The 22,490-nt window shown below is 28.8% G+C and overlaps 1 protein-coding gene across 1 annotated transcript in view; it reads left to right on the plus strand.

Annotated features, from left to right (window-relative positions):
• The first annotated feature begins 9,498 nt into the window (after window positions 1-9,498).
• LOC142321237 (tachykinin-like peptides receptor 86C) overlaps window positions 9,499-22,490 on the plus strand; it is a 392,020-nt gene continuing 379,028 nt past the window's right edge. Inside the window, exon 1 of the mRNA XM_075359233.1 lies at window positions 9,499-9,595. Coding sequence (XP_075215348.1) covers window positions 9,499-9,595 — 97 coding nt within the window. The remainder of the gene's footprint in view (window positions 9,596-22,490) is intronic.

Raw genomic sequence — 22,490 nt, forward strand, 5'->3', positions numbered from 1 at the left:
ATTTATTTCATTTTATAATGCATTTAGATACATATTACAAAAATTCTTAAATTAAAAAAACAACAATAAAAGGAGGACAAGTTGTTTTTTAGAGTAAATAGAAATTACTTTTTCACATTATCAAAACCATATGAACAAAAGTAACATGATGGAGAGATATGTATAAAAACAATTAAATAACATGTAACATGAACACAAAAGATATAATTTTTCATTGTAATGTATACACACGTGTTTCTTTGTTTATTTTTGTCATTGCAGCTGATTATTTTTCCTCGTAGTTTCATTAAGTCATATATTCTTTTACACAACAACTCTTTAAAAAGTGTTTATTTTTCTGATATATAACTTATATATCATTCGCCGCTGACTTTATTGATCGAATACAACAAATACGAAACAATTTAAAAAATTATGTCTCTACCAAGGAAACTGTAATAAATATTCCAGTGTTTGGTTTGTAAGCGATAGGCAAATCTCATCTTAATTTTTTTATCAAGTAAACACCTGGGTTTCTTTTTAATAATTAAAGAAAATGTCAAAACGCTATAAATAATCTTTTCATTCCTTAACTTTTAAACAGTTCATTGAATCATAATACAGTGGTTATTTATCGATCAAATTACTATAAACTGTAAATCAACCGAATACAAATATTTGTGCTATAGAAATAAACTTTAGTCCACATCTATGTAGCAATATATGTTAACACAATAAACAGTTAAATTAAGTGATTTACACATATACTTTAAGGATAACTTTTGAACCGGTTCAGTACTGAAATACCTTTTTCTCACTGCGTAATTTATAGTACCTACCACCAACCTATTTAAAGACCAACATTCATTATCCCCTTCTCTTTAATCAATCAATAATACGATTAACTTTATAATTACCTGCTTCAGTAAAATATAACCTAAAATTATTTAGTCTTCAAAAATATACATCAACATAATAATTTACGTAATTACCAATAACACATTTGAAAGAATGTGATATCAAAATTGTAATACTTTCCTGCCATTGGTTATTTATTCTTATATAGTGAAAAAAATAATTTTACAATAGTTTAATCATAAAATTATCATTATATATTTAAATAAACCAAAAAAGGTTAAAAAATTCAAAAATATGGGTATTGTTTTGTGTTTCCTCGCCACAAAAAAGAAAATCTTTTTTCCTTTACTATGTTAAATGTAAAAAACCAGAAAAACTTTCACTGAAAAATATACAAGAATAAAAATAAAATTTATATATATATAGGCCTTTGTATAAAAGTTTACGGCTTGAAAATCTTTAAAACCACTGCATCAATTTCACTGAAATTTATATATTGCTACCGTAATGTTCTAAAGTTTTGCATGTGAAAATTTGATGATGATTGGTTGAGTTGTTCTTGAGTTACGTTCAACGTAAATCCGAATAAAGGATCTTCTCCGTTACCTGTCACCACTGAATTAAATCATTCACTTAAATTAATGCTTTCAGGAAAACTACATCTCCTTTTAAGTATAAATCAGACATGCTAGATCGCAGCACACACAGTTTTATTGAAAATACATTTTACCAAAGCTTTTAGTAAAATATTTTTTTACTACTTTTTTCCTTCCTTGTACGAAATAAAGAAGAATTGTGATCGCGAAAAATTTCAGTTTTCAAATTTCAACCAAAATATCCATTTTGAACATCTCTGAATCGATTTTGACTAGTTTCGGCGTGACGTCTGTGCGTACGCCATAACTCAAAAACGATTAGCTGTAGAATGGTGAAATTTTCGATTTAAGACTGTTATAACATCTAGTTGTGCACCTCCCCTTTTGATTGCAATCGACTGGACCAAAATAGCCCAAAAAAGCTCAAAATTCAAAACAATTTGGATTTTGGAATTTTTCTTAACTGCAGTAATCAGCCCTCATTGAGAGCTTTTAAACTATATATGGTAAGTGGTACTTATTTTCATTAGATCCAGAGTTATAGCCAAATAAAATTTTAATAAATGAAATATTTGGATCTTACAAGAGGAAGGCATCGGTTCAAATGCGATTTCATTTCCTTTTTTTTACCATTTTTAAATTTAAATATATTGACTTATTAATAATTATTAACCTCTGATTGTAAAAAAAGTTTTACAATAAATAAAAATTCAATAATAACAATAAAAATAAATATGAAAAAAAATCTGAAATTAGTGAAATAAAATTTTATATACTTTTAAAAATGTGTATATGTAATTTAATAGATGCGTAAGGAAGTCATGTGATGTACACATCAGATTTGGTGAAATATCTGATTATTTAATATTAATTGAAAATTATAATTTAGAATCGTATTATTTTTGGATTTTCTTAGGAAAAGTCTTCTAAAAATTGTATATCTTTTTTTTTAGATCATTTTATTTAATTATTTGACAGAAAAATAAAATACATTTTTGAACTGTATTCAATTTAAAGTGATTGTTGGAATATTTTTTCACTTAGTTCTACTGAAGTACTGGTTCGCTGCACTTCATCGAATCTATTTAATTGATGATGAAAATTTACGCAAAATGATGTTAACAATTAATTATTTACAGTTAATGTATACTAACTGTAATAATATTAATTGTATAAAGTTCATGTTTTTTTTAAAAACAGACGTCTTTGAGTTTGAAAGTTAACTTATACGTGAATAGGTAACACTTGAATTGCATATACATTAAAATGTGTATATGTAATTTAATAGGCATACAAGGGAGTCATGTGGTGTCCACATCAGATGTTTTATTTAAAATATTAAGCTATTTTAATAATTTTGCGTTTCTTGTCTATATTATTTTAATTTTAAAAATGATATTTATTATGCGATACGTTTTAAAATAATTAACCTAATATTTGATTATTTAAATGGGGTTATAGTTTTCATGAATGCATCGGTTAAATTTCATGATTAATAGTGCATAATAGTAGAACGAATAAAAGCTGAAAAACTCGGTTTTTTGGCTCAAATTCCGACTTCTGTAAACCGATTTCCTTGGAAATCAATAGGACTCTATTCTGAATAAGTTTATAATAGCCCTACCAAATTTCGTCAAAACCGGATAAGATTTGCGTACGGTAGAGCGGACGCTCTACCGTACGCAAAATATCTTATACATACATACTAGATTGTAAAATATCTTATACATACATACGATAATGTATATAAACATGGCCGAGCGCAGTAGCGATTTCCAATTTTTTTAGAAATCCGCTAAAAAATTTTATTCTTGAAGTTAAGTAATTTTTTTGGGGTAGAAGATTTTTTTTTTTGTCTTCAGTCACTTGACTGGTTTGATCCAGTTCTCCAAGATTCCCCATCTACTGCTGCTTGTTTCACTTCGGTATACCCCCTACATCCTACATCCCTAACAATTTGTTTTACATATTCCAAACGTGGCCTGCCTACACAATTTTTTCCTTCTACCTGTCCTTCCAATATTAAAGCGACTATTCCAGGATGCCTTAATATGTGGCCTATAAGTCTGTCTCTTCGTTTAGCTATATTTTTCCAAATGCTTCTTTCTTTATCTATTTGCCGCAACACCTTTTCATTTGTCACTTAATCCACCCATCTGATTTTACCAATGTTCAATTCTCTTTCCACTTCTGAACACTTTTCTTTAATCCACTCTTCTTTCGCTAGTTTGCACTTCCTGTTTTTAGTATTTCTTAATCGTCGATTGTTCCTTTTACTTTCTTCATCACTTACATTCTTATATTTTCTACGTTCATCCATCAGCTGCAATATATCGTCTAAAACCCAAGGTTTTCTACCAGTTCTCTTTGTTCCGCCTAAGTTCCCCTCTGTTGATTTAAGAATTTCCTTTTTAACATTCTCCCATTCTTCTTCTACATTTTCTACCTTATCTTTTTTGCTCAGATCTCTTGCGATGTTCTCAAAAATCTTCTTTACCTCCTCTTCCTGAAGCTTCTCTAAATTCCACCGATTCATCTGACACCTTTTCTTCAGGTTTTTAAACCCCAATCTACATTTCATTATCACCAAATTATGGTCGCTATCAATGTCTGCTCCAGGGTAAGTTTTGCAGTCAACGAGTTGATTTCTAAATCTTTGCTTAACCATGATATAATCTATCTGATACCTTGCAGTGTCACCTGGCTTTTTCCAAGTGTACATTCTTCTATTATGATTTTTAAACTGGGTGTTGGCAATTACTAAATTATACTTCGTGCAAAACGCTATAAGTCGGTCCCCTCTTTCATTCCTTTTGCCCAGCCCGTATCCACCCACTATACTTCCTTCCTTGCCTTTTCCAATGCCTGCAATTCCAATCTCAACTATTATTAAATTTTCATCTCCTTTTATGTGTTTAATTGCTTCATCAATTTCTTCTATACACAGTCTACCTCGTCATCATCATGGGCTCTTGTATGCATTTTGACGTTAACAATCGTTGTCGGTTTAGGTTTCAATTTTATCCTTATTACAATGATTCTATCACTATGCATTTTGAAATACTCTACTCTCTTCTCTATCTTCTTGTTCATTACGAAACCTACTCGTGCCTGCCCATTATTTGAAGCCGAGTTAATTATTCTAAAATCACCTGACCAAAAGTCGTTTTCCGTTTCCCACCAAACCTACTACTACATCTACATTTATCCTATCCATTTCCCTCATTAAATTTTCTAACCTACCACACATAACATAAGGAATTTTCTAACATAAGGAATTTTCTAACATAAGGAATGTTAGAAGTTTTTTAAACTTCTAACATTTCACACTCCGGTTCGTAGAATGTTATTTTTTAATTTTCTGGTGACCCCTTCCTTAGTAGTCTCCACCCGGAGATCCGAACGGGGGACTAGTTTACCTTCGGAATATTTTACCAAGGAAGGCGCCTCCATCATGGCTATATGAAAATGTAGAGCTATATTTTCTTGGAAAAAAAGCAGCTGTAGTTTTCCATTGCTTTCAGCTGGGCAGTACTCAGAGGACTGAGTGATGTTGATAAGGCCGTTTAAGTCGTTCTGACTTACGCCCTTAACAACTACTGAAATAGCTGCTGCCCTCTTTCAGGAATCATTCCTTAGTCTGGCTCTCAACAGATACCTATCCGATATGGTTGCACCTTCGGTCCAGCTACTCTGTATCAATGAACACTCAAGCCCCCTCACCAACGGCATGGTCTCATGATTCATAGAGGGAGGGTAGAAGATATAAGAGATCATATAGTTTTGTTTTTTCTTTTCCTTATTAAAAATAAAAAAATAATTTATTCAACTTTTTTTTTATTTTTGATATCAAGTTTCACTTATATTTTTTTTATTAAATATAAATAAAAATGTTAAACTTTTATTAATTTGTTTATCAATCTAGCAGAAATATATTTAAGCTTTACATAAATGTGTCGACATAATTTCATAAAGATCGACTGTAAAGTTGCATATTTTTCGGAATCGGCTTTTTAATTTTTAAAATCTTGCTTCTTCATAATCTTATCAATTAACAATATTCATAAAATGGAAAAGATTAAGTCTAATCCTTGGTTCTTTAAGAAACGATAAGGATAGATGAAATGAATCCCCCTTAACACAAAGAAACAAGAAAATGTTTGATTAAAATCTACTTTCGGATGAATCAACGCTACACTAATTCTGAAAAACAGTTTTATGGTTTGACAATCAATGTTAGCTTATATTATTTATACGATTAACAACTTGTTAGCCCACAAGACTTAAACCAGTATTTAAAGTAATTTTAACGATTTTCTGAGCAGCACTATACTCAGGGCAATATAATAAAATGTTAAGAAAATTTAAAAAAAAACATTTTTTTTCGATTACCTTCGTCAATAAAAATAATGTAACTTAACGGTCTAGAAATGAATTTAAAAAATCTCTTTCGGTAGATTTCACCGGTGCTAAGTAGGGGGTAAAAAATACCTCCACTTTAAAGTTAAGAAAAAATTCAAATCTTTTCGATACGACAATGGTTGCATGTGAAAAAAGTTTCATATGTTAGCATACGACAAGATCCCACAATTTACACCAACAGTTACAATTTCACCAACATTTTGGTCATCCCTTGCCGTGAGAGTTGGTCATATCAAAATGTTTCAGACAAAAGTTTTAGGTAATGTGTAGAGGACTAACAACCACTTTAAACCGATTCGATAATGGTCCTATTAATGGAGGTATGATTTTTTTTTTCTTCGAAACCCCATTTTTTCCAAGTTGGTGTTATTAAAAAACTTTACTTAGATAAGATTTTGACCCTTATCCAAAAAATCTTAGGAACTTTAAACGTATTCGATATTTTACTTAATAAGAAAGTTTAGCGGTATTTATTTTTTTCGAAAAAGCCCCCCCCATTTCCACCCCTATGGTCCGATTTCAGCCGCTAATGAACTCGACCAAAATTTTGGGATCAGTTATTTTTAAGGAGCAATTTGAAAGTGATTGGCGCCAAATTACGGCAGTTATGGTGTCCACAAGAAAGTGAAATACTCACACACACATATATATATATATAAATAAAATTTTGAGCTGACAGTGGTTTTCGGGTATGAGGGATGTGAAACGCGAAAATATGTCGAAATTTTCCGGAAGTCTAATCACGGTACCCATTACAATAAGTAGCTTTCTTATGAAATCTACCTAAAATGTAACATTGTATGTTTACGTTTACTTGTGTTAATGTTATACAATAAAAATCCATTAGAATGCAGATAAATGTATTTCTTAGAAATAAATGCGGGTTCATGCTTGAATTTTTATTTTTTAGTGAATTTTCTTGTATTTTTTTATTACAGCATTTTACTTTTTTTTTAAGCAAATACCAGTATCTAAGTTATATTAAGTTATTATTGCGGTTTACAGTTAAAACCGGGTTTTTATTACGCAACAACTGGACTTGAAAAAAAATTCTGTATCACAATGTTAAAAAAAATTGCTTTTAGTGAATAGTATACGCATAGAAGTAATACAGCCCAAAGGTTGTTTTTTTTAATTACAAACACAATTTAAATTTAAGTAGTTTATTTCTAAAACAAATAAATCTCAGCCAAATGTATTGCAACAAGTACTAAGAAAAACAAAAGAATTTTTATTTCTTCAATCCATCATATGTCCGTGACTACAAGAGAGATCACTTAAACGTGATCTACTCATTAATTTTATTACATTTATTCCAGAAAACGTATTAAATAGTTTACCAGTGGAATCGTAAAACTTGATGTGTTCAAGCTTCCTTTTACTAGTCTGCTTAATAATAAATATCCTTCGGAAAGTTTTAAGCTAAAACTTTGACCGTTTTCATAAATGGTAGACAATGAGATAAAAGACAAATAATCTTACTCCCACTGTTGTATTCCTATCTAACGCAATCACAGTAGTAACTTCAATTTTAATCTTAGTTAATGTGTTTAGGTACTATGATTTATGTTTATAGATTAGAAATATGAACCAAAAATGTAATAAGAAATACAACATTACTAAAAAATTTCCATTTCTGTGATAAAATAAAATATGTTTTTTCTAGAAATTTTAGAAAATTCCTATATATTGTATAGAATTTTATAATTACTGTTTTATTTTAACATAAGAAAGCAAGCAGCCTATTAACAATTTACAGTACACTTGCTTCTCCCTCTTCACTTAGATAAAATAAATTGCCCAATAATGTTAAAACTAATTTAATTATATATAAACAAAATGAACAAAAATACTTTTAGTTGAGTAAAAGGGACACTGATTAAGGAAATAGTTTAGACTATATACGTTTTCTTTGGTCTATCTTTACCGTACTATTTATTAATATAAAAACTTATTATATAAAGAACGAGTAGATATGTTATTCGTTACTTTTATACGGATTGGAATACTAGATCGTGGATACAGTGTTCTTTAATGGTTGGGTTTCAATTAACCACACATCTCAGGAACGGTTGACCTGAGACTGTACAAGACTAAAGTTCATTTACATTCATACAGATCATTCTCAGTCATCCTCTGAAGTAATACCTTACGGTGGTTCCGGAGGCTAAACAGAAAAACACAGAAAGGTATGTTATTCCAGGTTTAATAATGAAAACTGCGTCAAATTTGCAGAAAGGTAAATCATGACAAAACATTTTAACTCCAAATAAAATTAATAAAAATAAATAAAAAGATAAATGGTTTTAAATCAATTTAATAAATAAAAATAATACTTGTGTAGAAAAATAATGCTCACCAGTACAAAGATAATAAATGTATAAAGTTAGTTTTTTGGCAACAAATAGGCTATCATTTATAATACGAAGTTATAAACTCGAATATACAGACAACCTAGCAAAGTACCAGTCAGATTTCTACAGAATTGGTGTTAAATAAGACTTCAAGTTTTATCTTTAATTCCATAGTTATGACATGAGTCTCTTAAGAAGTTATGTTAGTTATGTTATGAGTCTCTTAAAAATTGAAGAAAATTATATTATCTCTATTTGTAATTTCATTTTTTTTTTGTTTTTTGATCAATCAGATAAAGATAACTACGTGATAATAATGATTTTTTTAGGATGAAATCTTTTTTAGATCCTGATTGAAATTTGCAATTTATGCAACATTTAAAAAGAAATTACAGCAGCACTAACAAAGAATATTTTCTCAGAGCTTTTTCGTTCAGGTGAATTATAAAAATAGTTATTTAATTAAATAAAGCCAATTAAATTTGAAAAAAAATTAGGTTAGACAATTATTATTTAATTTTGCAACTAAATATTCCAATGAACATCTTTCGTTTGGTCTAAATAAATAATAACAATATATATATATATATATATATATATATATGTGTGTGTGTGTGTGTGTGTGTGTGTGTGTGTGTGTGTGTGTGTGTGTGTGTGTGTGTGTGTGTGTGTGTGTGTGTGTGTGTGTGTGTGTGTGTGTGTGTGTGTAAAAAAAACTTTCGTTGATATTTCATTCTTAAAGAAGTTTTAAGACATTCTAGAGAAATTACATTTTTGTGATTAAATCTCTTGCTAAAGGTAGATCATAGGAAAATTATGAAGTAATTTTAGAACAAAACTTGTAAATAATAATTTTTAAAAAGATTTTGGACGAAATAATTTTTGAAATTTTTATAGAGGGGTTCGTCTTAGTCGCACCACTTTTTTATGATTTAGTCTTACAGGAAATGTTTTTATAAAAACTTTGAGAAGAATTTAAGGCTAACTGAACTAAAACTCACAGAAAATACAGAAAGCATATTTTGAACTTCTAATTTGAGATTTTTATTTAAAAATATTACCTGCAGTAATTCCTCAATAATTCTGAAAATTCTGTAATAAAATTGCATAATTAACATAATTTATAAATAAATATATACGTATAACCTTAAGATTTATATAATATATAATTTCTTTCTTTATAAATTTTATATAAGTAATCTTTTTTTTTTCATTTTTGACAGTTGGTGTTGAATATATGCACGAATCATGTAAACGACACACCTGCAAGGAGGTCACGGCACCATAACATGGCGTGGTGGCTTCAACTAGCTTGGTATATCTTATTTGGCCTGATGCTTGTTATTGCTATTGGTGGTAACTCCATTGTTATGTGGATTGTGTTGGGTAAGTATTTTTTTTTTTACGATTATACAAACATTGCCTTATTTACTTCCTGCTGACCTTCACCTTTACATTCTGTTCAATACTACATATAATGACATCCATTTATTATAAATTAACTCATAATGTTATATGCTAAATATAATGATGAAATATTGTTGCACAGTTATACTTATTTTATATAACTGAAATATCGTCGCAATATTCTTATTCACACATTTAGATATTTTTAAATAAAACAATTAATTAACATAAATTCAATAAAAACTAACTGGGAATTAATTGATTCGTATAACCACTTGTCAGCCGGTTTTGATGTCGAGTGAACTAAAAAAACATTCCAAAAATTTTTTTTCGTTTTTCTACTCCCTAACCACCAAAATCACCTCCCAAAAAATTTTTTTGGTTTGTCTACGTTTATTATGTTAAATATACATTTTTTTTTTAAATTCCACTGAAAAATATCCAACCAATAAAAAGTTACCTAAGACTTTTTTGGGGGGGCTGGGGATGAATTATGATGAAATTTTATTGTAATATTATTATTAAAAGCTTAAAAAAAGAAAAAACTGTTTTAAAAAATTCAAAAATCGATATTTTTAAACTTTAATCTGATCCCCTATTCATAATTTTTCCCTAATTTTTTTTGGGGGTTGTTTACGTACTATTACACCTAGGAAGACATTAAAAAAATTCGGTTAAAAATATGTAGTAAATAAAAAGTAGCATTTTTTAATTTTTGGTGGAAGAGGAAGAATTTGGAGGTAAAAGTATTTAGAAAATGGTAAGATAAGCATGTACACATGTACTGAACCTAATATTAAACTGAATTATGTTTGCAAAATTTTGAAAGCATTAATAAAGAAACTATCTACCTCATCCCTTGGAGATATAAACCTAAAAATTTTCTAAAAAATTGCTCCATGAATACGAGTTGCTAACCAATTTCATAATTATCTGTTTATCCAGTGAAAATTTATTAAGCTTCAAATAGCCAATACATGTACATACGTCATTTACAAATATTATTTTCAATGGTTTTTGTTTTTTGGGATTCCTGGGTCATCAAACATCAAGAAATGCAAAGAACCCACATCCCATTTTTTGGCCGATTACCATACTTTTCGTCTTTTAGCACAGCTCTATAGCAAGAAAATATATTAGTAACTTAATTTCTACCCGCAACCGCTTTAAAATTATAAGCAAATGATCTTTAAATACTTCACTGTAATGTAAAATTTAAGGAATGTAATTGCAATCTAGTACCGTGTCCCAAAAATATTTTCAAAATAAAACAATGCTTAGTGAACAACTTATTGATACCTCCAATCATTCTCTCCTATTAATTTAGAAAAAAATAATTATTATTTTTATTTTAACAATCTTTATTTCCTAAAAATTATTTACATCAAATCACAGTCGTAATATAATTTTAATTAAAAACTTTAAAAAATTGCATAAAACTAACCGGGCTTCACTATTTTAACAAGTTTGGCTTCCTTGTGGGCATTCCACTATTGAGCAAACACACAGGCTCGTAAATGTGTGTGAAGCCTTGAAGGGAAAAAATACTGTTCGGCAGCCTTTTAGGCATCCAACAGGTCTTTGACAAGGTCTGGAACCCTGGTCTTTTGTACACATTACTTTATTACCGTATTGTATACGGCTACTTAGGATAATTTCCCAGTTGAAATGTAACTTGGAGTTGTCCACGTTCTTCGAAATGAAGTCTGGGGGTTCCTAAGAGCTCTGTCTTGGGACCCGTACTATACTCCATCTTTATTGTAGACCATCGAATAGCCTACAATTTGAGTTTGATTTTATCAACAGATGGTTGAGTACGTGGAGAATAAACTTTAACCAAGTAAAATCGAGAAATGTAACATTCACGAAAAGGAGAGGTGAACATTAACATGGCCCACAGGTCCATCTTAATGACGATGTAATTCCGCAAATTGAGTGTAATGTATCTAGATCTACACCTCAATCGTCGACTGACATTGAAAGGTGATGTAAGAAAGAAGACAACTTGAGATAAAGTTCAAGAAAATGTTCTGGTTGTTGGGCAGAGGTTCTCAATTATCTTTACGTAATAAGCTGGTGGTACAAACTCAACAATTCTAAAACCGATCTGGATCTACGGGATCCAACTTTGGGATAAATCTAATGTCGAAATCTTACAGGGATTTCAATATGAACTAGTGAGGTGTATTACTGGGGCACCTTGGTTTGAAAAAAACAGCGAAATACAGGCATATTTAGGTTTACGATACGTCTGAGGGAAATATAACGTTTCAGTTCAAAGTACGAACAGTGACTTAACAACCACGTGAATCACTTACCCTTGAATAGGAATAGGAACTTACCCTCCTAGACAATAGGAATGACGTTACAAGATTAAAACAGCTACACGTTCTGAACCTTAGCAATTCTATAATGTCTTTAGTGTAATTTCAGCTGAATGTTGTGAATCTTTTCTTTTTCTTCTCATTGTTTCATCGTTTTTTTGATTTATTTTGATTTATTTTTTTCTACTGTTAGGTGTTAATTGTTGTTCATAATTATTAAGTGTGTGTGATGCATGTCACAAAAGTTCTTTGTAATATTAGTGTGTAATTTTTTTGGAGTTTAGCTGGGAACTCCTTATCATACGATTACGAGTGTGATCCAATTTACTCAAAGTTAATACAAATGTAACCGATTGTAAATAAACTTTGAAACTATAAAAAATAAGTCCCGATGTTATTAGGTTTACCTCATAATTGGATTTAATTATCTACTTATATACTGGAGAATAAACATTTTTTATTTCGATAAAAATACATTCAACGTAGAATCGATTAAATAAATTTAAAAAAAAAGAATAGGTTAACTTTAAATAAGTAACAAAAAATCTACTATATATGTATTATTTTACATGATGAAGTACTTCATTAATTCATCACAGAAGCTTTGAATTTTATATGTGGGAAAATGAAAATTTGAAGCGTATGAAATATGGCATACCTGACCGGGATTCGAACCAATGACCCTTGGATGAAAGGCCGAAACACTACCACTCCGCTACTGATATCGTCATATTATTTTTTTGGCATCATTAACATACATCACTAAAATGTGTTGCACCCCATGTTACAATCAATGTTAAGCAAATTATTTAAAAAAAAAAAATGGTACTTATTTTTTAAAAACAATCTAAAATGTTATCAATTTACACAAAATTGATGTCATAATTTTCAAAAATGTCAAAATCAAAAATACTTTTTGTATTCTACTAAGTGTTTAACTTAGAAAAACTGTTGTATTTTTCTAAGTTAGACACACAGAAGAATTCAAAAACTCGCACTATTTTATACAATAACTCGGCTATTTATAAACCAATTTTCAAAAATAAGAATTTATTTTGTTTTCGACGAAAGGATTAACATTTTACATAATAAAACTTATTTTGGTAAAACCAACAGTTAATGATATATTATTATTTATTTTCCTGATGTGTACGTTGGAATCTGTTCAACTAAGGATCAATAAACAACCCCTTCCCATGACACAATGAGATGAGATTGATATGTTTGTCATGTAAATGAGGTGTAGTTTCGTAAAAACCCAGGCTTACCATTCCTGAGACGGATGGGTAATTGAACCCTCAACCACCAAAATATACCGTTACCCACTGTCTAGTATTCAAATACTATAAAAGCAATTAACTTCTACTAGGATTTCAACCTCAGAACTTTCGACTTTGAAAAAATTAAAAATTTAACGTGACCGTCATTTTGGAATTTGTTAACAGTTTACATCTAATTTTTTATTTATAAGAGAAGTTGGTATAAAGATTTGTAACAAATATATTAATTATACCTCAATCCATTAAGACATTAATTCAAAAAAAATTCAAAAATGGCTGAGAAAAACGAAACAAAATTGCCATTTTCTTTATAGAACATTTGTTAATCTTGATAACTTAGAATCCAAAAATGGATAATCAGGTACGCGTTTTTGTTACACTCTGTACATATGCTTTAGCTTTACCTACGCAAGTTATCATATTTTTGCAACTAGTAAGATCTTATTTTTCACGGTAAATCTTCTTTCAAACTTTTCGCAAAAGTTTATTTTTTTATTACCTTTAATTTTTTTTTATTGAATATAATTTTATGATGACCGAATCTGATGTTTATTATTGAATACACGGATTATGATGATATATTTAATTTATAAATCAGGATATGATTTTTTTTACTTTCTGTATGTAATCTCAAAAAAAAAAAAATGTTGTGCCCTATTTACCGTTAAAAAATGTTTTATTTACAATAATAAATAATATATATTTTTATATTATAATATATATTTATAATAATAAATAATAGATATTTGGAAAAATTTGTATTTGTTAAATAATAATAACAACAATAATAATAATAATTTAATCAAAGAATTAAAGTAGATTATGTATTCAGAAATAAAATTTTCGAAAGTATCAAACTAGATTAATTGCATCAATTTTATACTAAAATAAACTTGGAAAACTCTCTCACATACTCACTCTCTCTCTCTCACACACACACCATTCCCCTCGCGATGGTTTTAATTTCAACAGTTGTCCGACTTCACAGAGTGATTAGGAATGAGGTATGCACAACAGTCTTAAATTGTTATTTTAATTTCTTATTATATTATATAATAAAGAAAATGAAGGAGCTATATAAATTTTACAAGTAGTTAGAGCAAAAAGTTTAAATACTTAAAAATATAAACTAAAATATTTATTACTTCTAGTGAAAAAAATTTTTGTTTAATTTAATCTGCAGATGTCTAGAAGAAGTTCAGGTCATTATACTACTAATCGTTTTACTACTCCATTAACTCATGAGTAATTATTAAGTACAGCATAATCACACATGCATAATCTTTTAATGGAAAAAATAATAACCATGTATCACTAATGGCATACATAAAGTAAACAGTAATGTTTGTATTACAACAGAAGGTTGCATACCAACATGTTAAATCATCACTTCCTTACAGGGTCATTGCCACTGCTTACATAACATTTTAAAGTAACTGCTTTTTAATTAATGTTGAAAAGAAAAATTAATTACCATGTAAAATTAATTACAACAGAAATTAAAATCAAATTTATACTTGAGGATATTTTAATGTATTATTAAATGTTTTTTGATTTTCCATTATTTTTTAAATCATCTGTTAGCAGCACATCATCATAGTAATTAGTTGGTTAAGTAATCAAGTTAATTTTATTTTTAAATTTACTTTTATTACCACATTACCTCTAAAAATTCTTTCATTTTTAATTTAGATATTTAGTAATTAACACTTTTGAAACATTATTTGACTTGGATTTTTTGTTTAAAATGAAAAATCTTGCTTCTACGCGTATATGGAGCTTAACCACTTAACTTTATAGATTATTCTATTCTTATTTAAGGTATTTTCACTTAAAATACATCATTATTGAGCCAATTAGTATTTGTTTTGAGGGCAATAACAAAAAACTTCCGGTTGCTACAATTTTGGTACTGCAATACTTTAGTAGTATTTCAAGAAAAGTCACTATTTCTTTCCATCTGTTGAATATTAAATAAAATCGGTAAAATTTCATCTGAAACAAATCAATTATTTCAATCCTTATTAATTTCTGTAGCTATACAAAGCATAATATAGTGGGGTACGTTTTGAAAAAATAGTCTTATTATGATTCAGTTTTCATTTTTTTCTTAGGTATCTTAACCTTTTATTTAAAGTTAAATTGAAATTTTGTTTTATTGAAGCAGTAATTATATGGATGATTTTTTTAATAAAATTTGTTAAAAAATACCCTTCATTTTCTTCATCAACATTTACCAAACAGAAATGCGCTTAAAGAATAACATTAATATTTAAATCAAACAATTTACATTAATACCATCTAAGTTTTAATTCTTTTTTCTTTAATGTCTTCACATACTTGTTTTACTATTATTTCTATGTAATATTTCTATCTACTTTATCTAATAATTTATATTTTATCTAATAATAATAATTTATTTTTATCTAATATTATTTCAATCTATTTTTTCGTAAATAATTTGGAATTTTGTACATTAATCTGAGTTTACCATGGTCTCTGACCAGATAAATATTCAGGTAGGCTAACATTTTATCCATGGAAAAACAAAAAATCAGGTGCATAATCTATATATATAAAAATGAATGTTTGTCTGTGTGAATGTATGTCTCTTATGCCTTCCTAAACCGTTCATCCGATTGCGGTGAAACTTTGGTAAGTTGTGCGCACGCCCGCGAAGGTTTCTGAATTAGTTTGGACAAGCTAGGTGGCGCTGTGGTCGAGATATTTTGAAAAATTTCATTTATGGTCCGATTTGGCTCATATTCAGAATACGTATTAGTTATGCGAAAAGAGAAATTTTTGCAAAAACTATACTCGCTAGGTAGCGCCGGTGTCGGTAGATATTTACGAAACAAAGAAAGAAATATACAGACTTTCTTCTTCTATAGATATAAAAGGCAATGTTCATATGTGTGTCCGCTACAGACTAAAAAACTACTAGACCGATTTACGCTACTGGTCCGATTTAAAAGGGAAGAGGGGAAATGGGGAAAAGAAACCAGAACATGGAAATAGGGAAAAAGAGAAGGGAAAAGGGAAATAAGGGAAAAGGTAAAAAGGGAAATAGTGGAAAGGGAAGAAGAGATAAAGTGAAAGGTTAAATTTTATGAAGTTCCGTAATGTTTTTCTTTTTAATGTTTTACCAAACTTTCAGTTGAATATATTTGAGTATATATATATATATATATATATATATATATACTCAAATCTAGCAACAGCGAAGCATTGCCGGGTCTGCTAGTATAACATAAAATCAGAAATTGCATAAATGCCCACTCCTGATTTGATCTGTAATAACTAACTATAGCAGATTGTTACAACAACGGTGTTCCCTTCTCTGTGCCTAGGTTCAATATCCATCCATCTTTCACAATCTTCTATTTCTAGGTTTCTTTCTTTCATTGCCTCTCTATTTTATTCTTTCAACATCATCCTAGGATATCCTCTTTCTTGCTTAAAGTTGGTACTCATTGGAATATCTTCTTAGGAAGCCTTGAACCTCTGATTCTACTCACATAAACAAACTAATTTAATTAAGCGCTTCTACAGCACATCATTCATGTTGCCTCTATCCATATATTACCATTCATAAATACATTGAGATCTAATCTTTCTTATGCAAAAATTAATTTCTATTGTAAAATATAATGAACAGAACGTATACTTCATATATCTGATCCTTATACTTCATAAAGAAACACACTCTTGACCATCCTGTTTTTATCAATTACTTTTTTTTTTTATACTACCAAATGAAGTCCAAAACTCTAACAATTCTACTCTTAGTTATTCTCCTCATTATCATGTTATAATTGTAAGCTTCCTTATTAAATAGGACCCTCAAATCATTCACCTTATCATTAATGGTATTACTTCCATTATAATATATATTATTTTGAATGAAATAAGAGATTATTTAGGACCATCGATTTGAAATGTTATTTCTACAGAACATTTAAAGTTGTTGAAGATACATCCATTTTTTTAAACTTTATTATTGGCATTGCTTTGAAATAGTTTTGTTCTTTTCTTGTAGAAAGATTGAAAGAATGGATGTACCCCTTCCATAAAAAAATATTTTATTATTTCCTTAACGGTTGAAAACCAGTTTAAAAAATCTAGTCTTGTTTGATAATGAAGTAAAATGATGATACTTTCTTTTATTAAATAGTATACATAAAAAATTTGATGAATCATTCCATGTAAGATTACTAAGCTAAATAAAGGACTTGTTTATAAATTGCCTTTTTTCATACATTGTATCATTCCTAAAAAAAAAGAAAAATCTGAACTTAAGTGGTTAATTAAATATCTAGAAGGTAGATTTAATAAAAAGTGATCCAATACAACAAATTAGCTATAAGCATTTATTAAATGTGTTAAAAACCTGAATGTATAGAGAAAGATATTAAGGTTGAAGATTAAATTAATTTCTTGGAGTGTGGTAAATATTATCTTTTCATGCCGTAGTTTATAAATAGACTTTTAAAGAGGTTGCCTTCAATCACCTTTAAGATAATAGAGTACAAAAACTTAGTCGCATAGTACGGTAATGAAAAAAGACATATTTATATCGAAGCCATTTGTATCCTTCAATGAGATGTCCGATTTCAATCCCTAAACAATAAGAAGTTTTCTCTTTTCTGTGTAACAAAAATAAATAGTTTGTGAAGGGCATAAGGGTTAGTTTCATTGGCATAAAATTAATTTAATTTGGAATAACGTAATTTATACAGCAAGGGTCTGCCTTGCTAAACTTCCACTTCCAATTTTTATATCAATTAATGCATTTTTAAATTGATAAATGAAAAAAAATGTTACCACCAACTAAAAATTATAAATTTAAATATAATCTACCAATAATTGATGTTTAAATGAAAGCTTATTTGCCGAAGATTGAAATGTAGTAAGTCATAACTGAAAAAGATGTTCATCATATCACTGTGATGATAAAAAAATGTAAATAAATATTCGTAAATTGTACACTTAAACATTATAACATAAAGAAACACTTTGAGAGTTTTATATTTAATATAAACATTCCTTCTTCTTCAGATAAGTGTAAATATTGTTACATTTATTTCAATAAACTGAAATAAATATTTCTATCATTCCCGTTCAATGCCTTTTCACTTCAGAATTGATATAAACAATTTATAATTAAGGAAAAGTATATACAGAGCTTGTAATTTTCTTTGTTTGGAACGTCAGTCTTTAATTTTAAAGGAATTTCGTTAAGTTTAAAAACATGCGCTCACACACCCGTATGCACTCTCTCTCACTCTCTCTATCTCTCACACACACACACACACACACACACACACACAGAGAGAGAGAGAGAGAGAGAGAGAGAGCGTGAGAGAGCGAGAAAGATAGAGTGAGGGGGGAGGAGATTTACTTTAATTACTTTATAGAAATATTTGCTAATATTCCTTGCTAAATTACTGGAGCATATAAAATATGTTTTGTTATAATCATTTGCTCAACCAATGCTATTCATAATTAATTAGAAGATATATTATGTTAATAATTATTATTAAATTTAATATGAAGCTAAATAAGAGAAGATTGAACTCAGCAAGTGTGTTCAACAATTAGTTTTCTTCCTAATGAAACTTATATTTCACATACATATTTAAATGCAATATTAAGTAACACACAGTTTTTTTATGTAATAACTTTTACAGTACCAATCAATGTGTATATTTATCAAATAGCAGATTTATTAAAAAAATTAAACAGATATAGTTTTATTAACAGAAGTTCTATTTTAATTTGAAACTAAAAATATTCTTATTTCTTAATTACTTTTCCTAACCAAAAATGTTTAATGGAAAAGTTTATTTCTCATCAATTTTTTTATAAAATTATTTCTTATATATATATATGTTGACCTGAATAATATCTGAAAATTTTATTTCAATAAAAATTTATCAGCTTAACTGAGAGGTGAAAGAAATTATCTTAAATTTGAAAAATTTCAATTTTGTGAAATTAATAACTTATTATTAAGAAATAAGAGTAAAAACAAAAAATTCTTACTTCTAAATCTTGAACTGATCACCATTTAACCATACTCATTCTTTATAAAAAATATTGTTTGATTATCAGATATTTTTTCAATATGACTACTGTTATCTTTAAAAAATCATTTGGTGTTTAACTTAACCAGAGCACAAAACAAGTTTTTTTTTTGTGATTAGAAGCCTATCTTTTCCATTATCACAATTTTTGCCTAGTATTCATAAATGTTAATTGTCCTATAAATCATATATTTTAATGTTTTAAGATCAAAAATGGCTCTTTTTAAAATATGTAACAAAATAACGTTGATACTTTCATGTGGGTATTGTGTTTTATTTTTGGATTTCTCCTGTTCTGTATCCAATGGAAATTTCCTAAATACATGATATAAAAATTATTTTAATAATTGAAAGATGGAAATGTTTTTCGTGGTTAGATAAAACGAACTTTGGTTTTAGCTTTGCTATATTTAAGCCATGATTCCTCCATATTTAGGCAAAGCTTAATCTTAGGATATCCATTACTTGATGCTACATGGAAACATCTAACCCATCTTTTATCCTGTGTTGTTTCAACATTAACTATATTTCTTGGAATGATTAATCCATGAAAAAAGTAGCAGCTAATTCATGACTTTTTAATGGTACAATATGTTTAATCAAAATACGAGTTATTTATCAGATATGTGTAAGTAATATTTAATATAAAGTCAAAAAAAGAAGACAATGCAAATAGAATATATTCCCATCATAAGAAGTAAATTAATTTGATTACAATACACCATCTATCTAAGTCTTTTTATGACTGTAATGCAGGTAAAACATTCGAGATACAAGTGGCATCAGTTAGAATGGCTTTTCTTAGAATAACACTGATAACAAGACTCTATTATAAACAAAGTGTAGGTGTCGTTCCTCTCCGTGGCTGACTGTTACCTCCATTTTTTTTCAGTTTATAACACTTTTCTGAGACAGTAACTAAGTAAAGAAAACAACAATAACACTTCACTTTTTGCTTTCTTAAGAAAGCATATCATATGAATCCATGAGGATTCTTCTATTCATTAAAATGGCCTGACCATTTTCAAAATTATTTGTGCCTCATATCAGATCATCTACAGTAGTCCTAGTGGCAATCAACATACATATGACAAATGAATTTTTCATATTTACACTTTAGCGTCTATACTATAAAGTTATTCACAATAAATAAAAGATATTATTATTAACATTTTCTTACAATTTACTTTTATAAGAGTGTAGATCTAATACTGTTAGAACAGAAGGATTGTTTTGCATTATCTGCTGTGCTACTTAAGTTTAATTGACAATTTTTGTAGTTATCAATTAAAATATCTTAAAGCAGATAAAAATTCCACAGTAAGTCAATGTTAAAAATACCATTTTTCTTGCCAATCCTTTCTGAATATAATTAAAACTATTAAGTACTTTCACCAAATAATTTCTCTGTTTATCCTTCACCATGATAAAGTGGCTTTAATATGTTAAGAAAATGATATATAGAAGGAGTAAATGTTTTTAAAAACACTTTTAAAGTTTTTGTCATATTAAGGAAAATATCAACTTGAGTTCGTATTTTAAAAAAAGTTGTAAAACATATTTCAACAGAGACCTCTGTAAAAGTTTACTGTTCTAGCATAAAACACTCAACATAAATTTCATGTAAGCATCTGCAAATTCATGCCTGTCTGCAGAATGATGAAATATAGTTTCGACTTATCCTTGAAAAAATACCTTTTCAAGGTAGGAGATTCATGATTGAATCTCCTACCTGTAAATTTTAAATCTGATAACAGGGTTTTGTCTAAAATATGTTCTTCATGAAGGTATTAAATGTTAAATGAAGGTATTAAATGTAAACTTAAGGCATTTTCTTGTTCTCAGATTTGAGTTCTTGCACAGATGGTTTACAAATAAATAACCATTATAACAGAGCTTAACTTAAAGAGTTTTATACTTGAATCTAGTTTACTTTAATTGAGAACACGAATAACGTGGTATTGTGCTTGGGTTATTCTTTTTAACCATATCTCCCTCTTTGGCACTCATAAAAGAAGTGATAAGTTTTCATTCTTTTTTTAAATAATGTAGACTAGGTTAACTTACATTAAGTTATGACAGATTGACTTATATTAAATTTTTTGACAACCGTTATGAGTTTTTCTTTCTCGACATTCTCTGCGAATATACAACAAAATGATCCTCTTGCCACAACTTGCAGAGTTTCGTGGTTAACGTTTGTAATATTATGGTTCAATTATTGTCTTTGATAAAGAAATCAGATCACATCATGTGTGTGTATGTGTGTGTATATATATATATACTAGTAAATACTGGCAACCCCGTTGCGGCTTCTTCCGCGCTGTATGGTTCCTTGAGTTTTCTGTCACGGTCAATAATTTTAAATTATAGTTTTTTTAATCAAGTAACTGGAGGGAGGTGCAGCCAATCGCGTCACCCATTACAGTAACAATGGCAGTGACTGTGTTATTTGAGCCCTCGCGATGTTCATCGTCGCACCACTTAAAAAATCGAAATTAAAAAAACCGAAAATTGTTTTTAGATATTTATGTAAAGAGTATTTGCAAGCCCTATTCTAGTGAACATATTTTTTCGTATAGCCGAAAACGGAGAAAATTTGCAATCATCGTTCAAATCCTTTTTACCTTTCTTCACTCCTTTTAAGATCGAATTTCAAAAATTCTAGTTTACATGAAAATTATACACACGAAAGATCAAAATGATATCTTCATTTTTTACCGAGAAATTGATAACAGTAAATTTCTTTGTTACTCCATTTTAACCATTCAAACTCTTTTTTTTTTTTTTTTTTTGTCTTCAGTCACTTGACTGGTTTGATGCAGCTCTCCAAGATTCCCTATCTAGTGCTAGTCGTTTCATTTCAGTATACCCTCTACATCCTACATCCCCAACAATTTGTTTTACATATTCCAAACGTGGCCTGCCTACACAATTTTTCCCTTCTACCTGTCCTTCCAAAATTAAAGCGACTATTCCAGGATGCCTTAGTATGTGGCCTATAAGTCTGTCTCTTCTTTTAACTATATTTTTCCAAATGCTTCTTTCTTCATCTATTTGCCGCAATACCTCCTCATTTGTCACTTTATCCACCCATCTGATTTTTAACATTCTCCTATAGCACCACATTTCAAAAGCTTCTAACCTTTTCTTCTCAGATACTCCGATTGTCCAAGTTTCACTT

The sequence above is a fragment of the Lycorma delicatula genome, chromosome 3 (assembly GCF_047948215.1).
Source record: "Lycorma delicatula isolate Av1 chromosome 3, ASM4794821v1, whole genome shotgun sequence".
NCBI lineage: Eukaryota > Metazoa > Arthropoda > Insecta > Hemiptera > Fulgoridae > Lycorma > Lycorma delicatula.